Source organism: Diadema antillarum, unplaced genomic scaffold, assembly GCF_040938485.1.
Source record: "Diadema antillarum isolate AM-2024a unplaced genomic scaffold, OU_Dant_1.0 seq00000634_RagTag, whole genome shotgun sequence".
In the NCBI taxonomy this organism is placed as follows: Eukaryota; Metazoa; Echinodermata; class Echinoidea; order Diadematoida; family Diadematidae; genus Diadema; species Diadema antillarum.
This window is the reverse complement of record NW_027271551.1, coordinates 684,953-696,744: the sequence shown is the minus strand read 5'-3', so window position 1 is coordinate 696,744 and position 11,792 is coordinate 684,953. Positions and strand designations below refer to the sequence as shown.

Below are 11,792 nucleotides of genomic sequence, written 5' to 3'. Positions count from 1 at the left end.
AAGGTCAATCCCAATTCTCTGTTTTCTCTAGATTCTGTGGCAGCGCCTCAGTTTTCGTCGGGTCCGCCTAGCCTGTAGTACTGTGGGAACTCATGGGTGACCTTCAGGACATCGTCGTAGAGACCCATGTCTGGAAAGAGGAACATTAAAACAGAATGGACCATGATTCATCAATGCACCACACCTTTGACACATAGAAATAACTGCACTCATGGAAAGAACCATCATGTTCTCCACAAGGAATTTGAATTTACATATGCATTGAGAGAAAGGTGACACCGTGTACAAAGATATGATTAATGTTAAAAAAGTATCAAGACCTAAATCAGCTGAAAGTAGGTTAGTCACGTGATATTTGTTCAGTTTGGATCTCAAGAAAATGGTTCTTTTCAAATGGTATGCTCCTTGCATAGGATTCAGGAGTATATTTTGTTAAATGCCTCAAATGCCACTAAATCCTCATCACATTTTCCCATTAGAAATACCTAATGTATTCATGACTTTGCTCATGATGTAATAAGAATATAATTTTCTTCAACATACTGCCATCTGACTTGAGCCTCACACTATGAATGATTAAACTGTACACTTGATCTTCTACTGCAACACATACAAATGAACACCATAGTCTGTCATGGATCAACTTTGGATGCTCATTGAACAGGTAGGTCAATAACATAATTGAAAAGGTTATGCCAGATGAATTACACGTCTTGAAAAAAGAATGCTCGTCCTTCTAACATTTCACCTGATGAAGCAATAAGCCTGCTGCTGCACTTAAATCAGTTCATTTGTATGTGCTTGTGTGTGTTTCTTTGTCCAGTTTTATCCTAATGCCATCCCACTCTGCAATCTATTCTACTCATTTCGCTCTTCTCTTTAAGATGAACATTGTATGTTTATATTGAATTACACTGATATCCTTTATTTGAAAATTTTGTGATATTGGATAACAAAAATTTGATTAGAATTGAATTTTGATTTGAAGTCTACAACAGTGAAATCTACATCATCCTTCTGTGATTAGAGGTAAATATTGCAAATGGGTTGAACAGTCTGAAAAACTTACCAAAGTCCTTATCCCCATGGCTGATGAGGTTGAGACCTGTGATTTGTCTGGGGTTGGCTCCAACTTGACCTATGACCTCCACAAGGCCTTCTATTGGTCGGTCCAACTGCAAACAAAAACATTGAACAGTTGTACGCAAATTCTGCTTTTAAGCATGCTTAACAGCATACCATAGGAGACATATATTGTAATACTGCTAAATAATAGAGTACCTACATAAAAGTCCATATTTCACAAGTTTCATCCAAATAACAACAACAGGAAGAATGGTTTCTGAATTTACTAAGTGCTGGCTGGACAAGAATTTGTATCAGAAGTACTGCAGCAGACAGCCATATTTGAAGCAGATAATCAACTCAAGATCATGACACTCAAATTTCATTTGAAACTGTGAGAAACAATTCTTGCTCCTTCATTTGCTATTTTTAAGAAATTCATTACATCTTTAAGAAGCCGTAAACTGAGAATCACAGTTTCTCAGTAACATGATACCATTGTATCACTTATCAAAAGTCTGTCATATTTCAACACAGGGAATGTAAGCAAAAGCTTTGTATTCAAGGGCTGAGATACTAGTAATTAGTAAAAACTGCTTATGATCTAGATGTGTGCAAGTGAACTGCATATAAATGCTACCTTGAAATGTTTGCGTTTAGTCTCCGAAGACATTTGATCATCTACTCTCTCTCTTCCTGTATTTTTTTTTCCTTTTCCTTGATGGAATTAAATGATTTACAAAAACCATATGCAGCTACAGTCTAGCCTGGGCAATGAAAATTGTTTTGCAAATGAAAGAACAGGGAAAACCCCTTTGTGAACCAAATAGAGTAACAAAAACCCTCAAAACTGCTAAGCTAACCCTACAAAATATGATACATGACACGGTAAACAGGATCTTTCTGTCTACTCTGTTTTATCTTGTTCTGTATCACTTTAAACAATATGCTGAAATTCATTTGATCTTTTATAAAGACAGCATTGTCAAGCAACCCTAAATTACAAATCAAATACAAGAAAACGAAAATCAAACACAATCAGTAATTCGATCTGAAGTTCAGTGCTAGTATTGTGCTATCTCAAATGCTACACGTGTAGTACCAGCAGTAATGCCAGCCCTAGCCCAAGCACAGAACTAGACATCACCTACTTGTACCTATGAGCCTACTCTTTCTTCAAGGAGAGGTAACTCAAAGAAAATATAACAACAAACAAACAAACAAACAAACAAACAAACAAAAACGATGAGTAATATAATAATTTCTTACTGGCGATTGAAGGTGAACCTGTGCATCGATTCCGTCACTCAAGGTCAATGTCAAGCTAGAACCATTAGGGTCCACCTGATGGATGAAGTGAATATTTGGAACATTAATCACACAGTACATTCTAATGCAATCACAATCACATGCTGTCTTATCATAAGTAGAATATTGTTAACAAGTGCACCAAATCTTTTAGGTGAACCTGATCCAAGCTAATAGGACCATTTGGGTCCACCTGATGGAAAGTATAGAACATTTGGAACATTAATTATATTTGTATGCAATCACAGTCACATACAGTGTACATGTACCTGGTAGTCATAAATAGAATGTTGTATACAAGTGCACCAAATCTTGTAGGTTAGCCTGATCCAGTTCTTTTACAGCGGTTGTCATCGAATGTACACTGTACGTTTTATTTATTTTTCATTTCCATCTTCTATTTTATCCTTTTTTTTTTTTGTTCAACACAAATGTTGAATAGGGCACATGGATCCCCTTTGAATTGACCCAGAGCTTCTAGTCTTCAATGTCAAGAGCTCATTTTCTCCAAAGGAGCATTCATACAGAATGTAATCGTCATGTTGATTGTTCGGAGTTCTATTATAGTGGGTTAAAAACATCAGACCTTGATGAGTTTGCCGACATAAATAGAGCTGATATATTCCTCTTTCAGAAATTGACCTTAACTACAAGCTCAGCTGTACAGTGTAAAACTGTTCTCAGGCCTTGCAAGGCAGGGTTACGATGTCAATATCATTCATGAAGCACAGACTATTGAGGGAGCCACAGGTACTGTATAAGCTGTAATTTTCGCGAGGGTTTAATTTTTGCGAGGGTTTAATTTTTGCGAATTTTGCGAATCAAAGTTGGAATAAGCTTGGATCGCGAATACATGTATAATGTATAAAACTACACAAACATGTTGCCACGCGCTAGGGTTATATTGCATTTACGTTAGCGTGGGTGTCAATTTGTGAAAACAACATCTCACAAAAATGTCCATGACCTCCTCATTTGCGAAAATATCTGTACACGAAAATAACAAATTCAAATACAGTAAATGAAATCAACACATACAACCTACACTACATTATCATGCGCATAATTCATTTTGTCGTGACTTTGCTATTTTGAGCATTGTTGAAAGATTTGTAATAATTTAGATTCAAACAATGGGTGTTTTGGAATAGGCAAGCCATGGGTTATAGGGATATGCAGTCATGACAGGAGTGTTTACTCTAGAAACTCTACATACCCTGACAATTCATTGTAAATGCTGGCTTAAATATAATATCTTTATTTTTTCATGCTTGGGCCTTGCTTGTTGGGCATGACCAAGTTGACAGAATTCAGAAACCACGATAGACACTTTATAGATCTACTGAAGCTTCTGTATAAAGTGCCATTTCTGTTTCTGGGTTTCTGTAACACTGCTAGCACAGGGTATCTTAGGGTAAACTTAACTTACATTTTGTCTTTCACTGTATAATTCAGACAAGAGCATGCATTCCACTGAGCATGATGAGCCACGATCCGCAATCACACTGTAGTGCAATCACGAGCCTCTACAGTCATTCTACTGGTCCCATACGTTAACATTTGCGTTACCTTATGCAACGTCTACGATAAACAAGCGAAACCCACGGTTAAACATTGAAATATCTTTTAATGGTTATCTGTACTTACGTTTTTCAGAACACCAAGGAGACAGACTATGCTTCCTTGATATTTCGGTAGCATGGAACCATTTACACGTGGCTTTGGCTGATCGAGAAAATCCATTTTTGTGAAGTATTAGAAGATGTAATTCACAAGCAAACCACACACATCACATACAGTGCGAATTACGCGCGCAAAAACGGGGGGGGGGGGGGGGGGGGGGGGGGGGGTGGTACGTAGGGGGTCTACTTCCGCTAGGCTTTCTCAAGGCAAATAATTTAAAAACTCTGTCACACCGCAGAGAACTCGACACGTTTTACTAATCATCGCACGAAGACGAGAGTCCTGTTCATGGAAGAGAGCAATTGTACAATCACTTGTTTGTGGTACTGTCGTATTTGCGCTACTAGGACGAAAATGACAGAAAGACGCCGGTTGAAAAATGTCAAAAAAACTCGGGGAGCACCGTAAAGGTGGGCATTATTAAAGGGTGTACAGTTCTGGTCGAGGTGAGGATTTAGCTTATAACATTTTGCAAGATATTCAGAAACCACTCTATGAGATGTCAAAGAGCATGCAATTCTAAGGGGTATCAAAAGTTCATTTGATTAAAATCGGTTTTGAAGTGGCCGAGTTCTTTCATATTTCATAAGAGGTTTCTCATTATCTCACTTAAGAATGTAAAAAAAAACAGGAATCCCCACCTCAACCAGTACTGTCAACTTTTATACATTTTACCAGGCGATGTAAATGGAAAATATGTTGAAGTTGCAACCAATTCTTCGTTGAGTAGTAGGCTGCCTATACTGACGTCTTGGCAGTTTCAAATTCAAGTCACCGTCATGAAATCGATGTTCGTCGAATCGCATCGTTTCCACATGACTTGAACCGATGATCGAAACTTCTGAGCGTACATGGTCGAGAAGCCTACTAAAGAGTGGTCTTTCTTTGATCCCATCATCATCGCCGCCACCTGAGTATTTAACATTAAACTAAAGTTTAAGAAAAAAGAAATCAAGAGTATGGCATGTTGTTAGGCCCTATTTTTGATTTCATTTTTTTTTTCATCACACCACTTCTTCGTTATCTTTGGATCTTTCCATGCAGTGATATCAACTTGATGTGTCTGATATAAAAAGAAGAGCGCATTTTGTTAATTTCCCAAGGAATTCTAACACCATCGGCGTTTCAGTTTAGGCCTATTCAGTTCTTTCTTTTCTTTCCGGCTAAATGCGTGGACTCGCGTGACAATTTTTTTTTGACGCTTTTTATAGCCTTTATTCAGACCAATCAAATGAAATTGTTACATTGTAATGACACAAAATAACTATAAAAAATACACTGTTTAACGGACAACAAAAGGTTGTGTGCAAAGTAGTATAGATAAAACATTTGTACACATTTGACATGATTCAGTCACCAGTCTGAATAAAGATTTTGTCTAAAACAAATACAAGAAAACGTGAGAGGTGATGGACTTTCAAAATCTTTTAAAATGTATTCTATTCAGGGGCCGCGTGACGTTTTTCAGTTTGGTGGGGGGGGGGGGGGGGCTGCGCAGCCGGGGGGGGGGTGTATCAAGGTCACCCCCCCCCCCAACTTAGACGCACCGGTGTAGCCTAGATAATGATCTTGTGATCTTGGGAGGGCGGCGGTTACTATGCGAGGGACCTAAGCGACCGAGCCCTAGCGAGCGGAGGGAAGGGGGGGGGGGGGGGGGGGGAGGGTGTGGGCATAGGCGCCGGAAGTGGGGGGGGGAGGGGCAAAACGCATTTTTGCCCCCCCCCAACCCCCCCCCCCCCCCCAAAAAAAAAAATGGTAATAAAAATAAATGAATAAAGAAAGAAAATAAAATAAACATGTATATAATATGAATAAATGGGAAAAAATATGGCTACAAACGGCAGCTTTTGGACTGTAAAATGTCAAAATTTTCAAGCTCGCTCGCTTCGCTCGCTCGCATCCAGCAGTTGAGCCCGGTGCGCCTCCCCCTTAATTTATATAATAGCGAAAAACATAGCTACGACGGCAGTTGTTGGACTCTAGAATGTCAAAATTTTCAAGCTCGCTCGCTTCTCTCGCTCGCATTGAATCGTTATGCCATTTTCCTAATGTTGCTGACAGTAATTGCCAGTAGTTGCGCCCGATGCCCCCACCCCTTAATTTCCAAAGCGAAAGATAAATATAGCTACAAACGGGAGTTTTGGGACTGTAAAATGTCAAAATTTTCAAGCTCGCTCGCATTGAATCGTTATGCCACTCTCCTAATGTTGCTGCTAGTAATTGCCAGCAGTTGCACCCGATGCCCCCCCCCTTAATTTCCAAAGCGAAAGATATAGCTACAAACGGGAGTTTTTGAACTGTAAAATGTCAAAATTCTCAAGCTCGCTCGCTTTGCTCGCTCGCATTGAATCGTTATGCCATTCTCCTAATGTTGCTGCCAGTAACTGCCAGCAGTTGCGCCCGATGCGCCGCCCCATTAATTTCCAAAGTGAAAGATATAGCTACAAACCCCAATTTTGGGACTGTAGAATGTCAAAATTCTCAAGCTTGCTCGCTTCGCTCGCTCGCATTGAATCGTTATGCCATTCTCCTAATGTTGCTGCCAATAATTGCCAGCAGTTGCGCCCGATGCGCCCCCATTTATTTCCAAAGCGAAATATATAGCTACAATTAAAACTCCAGTTTTGGAACTGTGAAATATCAAAATTTTCAAGCTCGCTCGCTCGCATTTTATTGTTATGCCATTCACCTTATGTTGCTGACAGTATATAATTTGTCGATCGTTTCACACCGTCATTCCATAATCCATGTAAGGAAAACTTACAATGTTCCTCAATGACTGCGTTGTTGAATGAATCACATTCCGTAATGTATTGTAGTCCCATTATTGCTCACGCACACACGCACAAGCATACAGACCGTCAAAATTACTTTATGGTTCCCCCATGTTTCGACCCACCGTACGCCACTTTACATATATATATATATATATATATATAATAGATGTGTGTGCGTGTGTGTGTGTGTGTGTGTGTGTGTATGTGTATATTGTGTTACATATGCATGGTCTAATCTTGAGCCCCCTCCAATGTTTGCCCCCCCCCCCCAATCCAAAACTGCTTCCGGCGCGCCTGGGTGTGGGAGGGGGGTGTTCCCCCTCCCACGGTGAGAAATTTGATGCATGTTTTTGCGTCTTTTATCGACTTGAACCCCCCCCCCCCCCCCCCCCCCCTGCTTAGACGCACCGGCGTAGCCTGGATAATGATCTTGTGATTATTTGGAGGGCGGTGGTTAACAAATGCGAGGGAGCGAAACGACCGAGCCCGAGCGAGCGGAGGGAACCGGGGGGGGGGGGGGGGAGTGTGTGGGAGGGGGTGTTCCCCATGCCACGGTGAGAACTTTTTGCATTTTGATGTTGTAAAAGGTGCAATTTGATGCATGTTTTTCCGTCTTTTATCGACTTGAAACGGCTCCACTTGTGTAAGGTAGCAGGATATTTTGATGTGGATTATTATTGAACAATTTGCCTGTAAATAGTGGTAGCATTTAAATAAACTTCTTGTATTAATCTATTGTTACAATTAATTTCATGAACGTTGTCTGTTAAGCAGTCAAACAGAAAAGGCATGCTCACAAGGGTGCATATACAAAAGAGATGATTTTCTCCTCCCACACGAAGGTGACTTTATATTTTCAGACCTGAAATTCAGCGATCTGGTGCAAACTTTTGGTGCAATACTTGGATTTTTTTCTAGCTCCCCCCCCCCCCCCCAATGATATTTATGGAAATATTTGGACTTTTTTCAGGAAAGTGTTAATAGCAAAATCACGGCTCTTATTCCGCGCGTGCATCATCTGTGTGTATGTACAAAGTCTATATAATGAGGTGGAGGGGGAGGATGTGGGAGGGGGATGCCCCCTCCCACTCGACGGAGCTTTTGCGTTTTTGAAATCAAGATAAAGCGATCTGAAGCACACTTTTTGTGAGAAATTCGGGTAGTGTGATTTTACCCCCGATTTTTCCCCTTTCTTTTTTTTTTCACGATCCAAAAGTGTGTGTGTGTGGGGGGGGGGGGGGGGGGGGGGGCTGCAGCCCCCCCCCCTCCCCCCCCCCCCCCCCCCCCGGGCCGGTTCCGCGGCCCCTGCTATTCACCAGTTATGAACATCATAATGACTAATATCTCTCTGGGTCTTATACAAGTGGAGATTCATAGCCAGATAATATTTGATGAAGTTTTAATGATATGAGGATCAGAGAAAATAAACAAGTGGAGCGGGCAAAGCTGAAAACACAAGGTATTCAAATCATTCTAAATAGATTGACTGAGGTAAATACAAAAGATATATCTTAACAAGATGCAATAGTTAAACCCGGTATTTCATGAAGTATAATTTTCCCATTTCGCGTAATGTAATGTCAATTTTCAATACCCTTTAATGTTGCTTTTTCATATTCAAACTGTTTTGAGGTGGCGATTGCCCTACATATTTCTTCACAGGTTGGAACTCTTCCGACAAAAATTAATGCAGATCGAGCAAAGGTAAACAGCGCCCTCTTGCAATTATTACTCTGTACAATGTACCTTTCACAAAATTCGCCGTTTCTACCTGTTTGAAGACAGAATTAAAAAAAAAAGTGACGAAAGTTATAAAGTTGTATTTTAATCAGCGTAAAGAAACTGAGTTTAGTTTCTACGTACTGGGTACGTCATACCTGTTCTATGCCCTGTCACCACCAATATGTTGTCCATAGGCCTAAGTGAACTCACATACACCAAAGCAGAGAAAACTACAAGTAAATTTGTAATAATACAGCATAAGAATTTTGCTGTAAAAAAAAGAAAAAAAGAAAAGAAAAGAGTGCTGGGTGCCTGGGTAATCTAATGTCGAGGAAAATTGTTAAGGTTTGGTATTACTTTTAGGATTTCTTCCTGTTCGAATTCCTATTGTGAATGTTGGGTGTTTTGAATTTCATTTTTTCTTTTCATCCAAGTATTGTGTGGATTGAGTGAATGCAGCAATACTAGACGGACACATCAAGAAAGTTAGAGGAAAATCGGACGATCGGTGTAAAAATTATGAATTCTTTAATATTCAGTGCAGCCATGACAGATGAGAACATTATACGTGTGTGACATCATGCACCACAGGACAACGATATAAACAGAAATATTGAAAAGAATACCACAAAATATCTTCTTTTTTTTGGTAAGTGAAAAATACACACTCTGTCGACTTGTTACTGACACATGTTAACGGTAATATTGTTTCCCTGCTCTCTACAGTATGTAAGGCAAGAGAAGACTGAACAGGGGCGGATCCAGGAATTACGTAAAGGGGAGGCGCCTTTGCAAAAATTAAAGGGGGTGCACGCACCCCCCCATTTTGTTTTCATTTTTTTTTTTTGTTTCAACCAAAAATAAAGAGGGGGCGCGCGCCCGGTGCGCCCCCTTCTGGATCCGCCACTGCTGAATTATTCTGTGATTACTTTCTTACATCGCTGTCTTGCTGTGATGCCACAAACTGTCTTCCCATCCAGCGATGGCGGCACTGAAACTTAAAAGATTAATGATTTTTAAAGGGATTGCCCGTCTTTCCTATTGTTACATTCACTCATTACACAGAATTACAATATTATTTGGAGTGACCTTGTCTTTTGACATTTTCTCAAAGTGCTCTTATACTTGCCTTCCGTCGCCTGTCATTATTCATTCATTCAAATCAAATTCTACATTATAGGATTGCATCATTACCTCTTTTTTCTTTTGTTTCTGTGCAATCAGACAATCAGTATCACATCTGTTTACCCGGTTGTAATAAGGACAAAACAACTCTGATTTATCTCCTTTACACATTCCTCGTTTATTTTTGACAGCGTCTCGTAGGCGAAAATATTGCTAAACAATTTCGGGAAACGCCTTGCCATGGCGTGGTATTAATCTCTTCAAGGATATCTTGATATAAAGTGACAGCATTATAGTATCCTAAGAAAAGAATTACTCTTATCGTACATAGATGCCTTAGAGTTCGGTAAAAGCAGCAGTGGCGTATCTAGGGGGGGGGGGGCAAGGGGGGCTCGTGCCCCGGGCGCCACTCCTTGGGGGCGCAAAAAACGAAAAAAAAAGAAAGGAGAAGAAAAAAGAGGAAAAAAAAACGAAGAAGAAGAAAAAAAAAAGAAAAAAAAGAAGAAGAAGAAGAAGAAAATGAAAAAGAAAAACAAACTCGCCCGGAAAGAGGGGGGGGGGGAAGGGAGAATGGTGGGGGGGGGGGGGGCAGAAAACCAAATCAAACAAGATAAAAACAAGACATGATGATGACACGGACAAAATGACAATGTTTATTGTGTTCACACAAGAATTTCATGTTCTGTCAGCTGAAATACAAAAATTTTCGGCTCGCTCACTGCGCTCGCTCGCCAAAATTTATATAAAAAAAGAAGGTAAGAACAGAACATGATGATGACGCGGATAAAATGACAATATCTATTGTGTTCACACATGTCATTTTATATTTAGCAGGCAAAATGTTTCACGGAGCAGCGACTGCAATTTCTTTCGTTCTGAAGCGATCGCCAATTGGATCAAAACAAAGGCGCCAACGGTTTCGAACATAGGGGGAGGGGGGCGCAAAAAAAATCAAGCAGGATAAGAACAAAACGTAATGATAACGCGGAAATATACAAATTTCGGCTCACTCGCTCGTACAATTTAGAGTATTTTTTTCAAGTCCACAGTTTGTTGGTATAAATCGTTATCTATAAGGCCGTCACTCTATCTTGAGTAGAATTGTAAGATTTAATAAGCAAAAAATGACAACAATTCCATGTTTTGTAAGCTAAAACACAAAATTTTTCGGCTCGCTCGCTGCGCTCGCTCGCCAAAATTTATCAAAGAAAGAAGGTAAGAACAAAACGTGATGATGACGCGGATAAAATGACTATGTCTACTGTGTTCACACATGTCATTGTATATTTAGCAGGAAAAATGTTGTAAGGAGCAGCGGCTGCAATTTCATTCATTCTGAAGCGATCGCCGATTGGATCAAACGGACGCCAACGGTTATGAACATGGGGGGGTTGAGGCAAAAAAAAAACAAATAAAAAAAGATAAGAAAAAAAACGTAATGATGACGCGGAAATACACAAATTTTGGCTCACTCGCTCGTACTAATTTAGAGTATTAGTCCTCAGTTTGTTGGTATAAATCGTCTTCTGTAAGGTCGTCACTATATCTTGAGCAGAATTGTAAGATTTAATAAGCAAAAAATGACAACAATTCCATGTTTTGCAAGCTGAAATACAAAAAAATGTTCGGCTCACTCGCTGCGCTCGCTCGCCAAATTTATCAAAAAGAGAAAAAGAGAGATAAGAACAAAACGTGATGATGACGTGGAAATATACAAATTTCGGTGCACTCGCGCGTACTAATTTGGAGTATTTTTTAAACCCTCAGTTTGTTGGTATAAATCGTTATCTGTAAGGCCGTCAGTATATCTTGATTAGAATTCTAAGATTTGATAAGCAAAAAATGACAAGAATTCCATGTCTTGTAAGCTGAAATACAAAAATTTTCCGCTCGCTCGCTGCGCTCGCTCGCCAAAATTTATCAAAATTCATTACATTCAAATCACCCTCAAAAGACCCCTTTTAAGTGCTTGAAAAAGCATATGGACTTTGTCTGAAGTCCCTACCGGGATGGGGTTGGGGTCGAACACTTTTTCAGAAATTAGGGGCGCAATTTTCGCGCTTGCCCCGGGCGCCGTTTTCCCTAGATACGCCACTGAAAAGCAGTTATCAT

General features: G+C 40.0%; 1 protein-coding gene across 1 annotated transcript; it reads right to left on the bottom strand.

Annotated features, from left to right (window-relative positions):
• LOC139736262 (replication protein A 14 kDa subunit-like) lies at positions 1-4,123 on the bottom strand. The gene is made up of 4 exons (XM_071646992.1): positions 4,021-4,123; positions 2,335-2,409; positions 1,070-1,175; positions 1-130 (listed from the first exon to the last, which is right to left on the bottom strand). The coding sequence occupies exons 1-4, from the start codon at positions 4,114-4,116 to the stop codon at positions 48-50; spliced, it is 360 nt and encodes a 119-aa protein (XP_071503093.1). The 5' UTR covers positions 4,117-4,123; the 3' UTR covers positions 1-47.
• Positions 4,124-11,792: the final 7,669 nt, after the last annotated feature.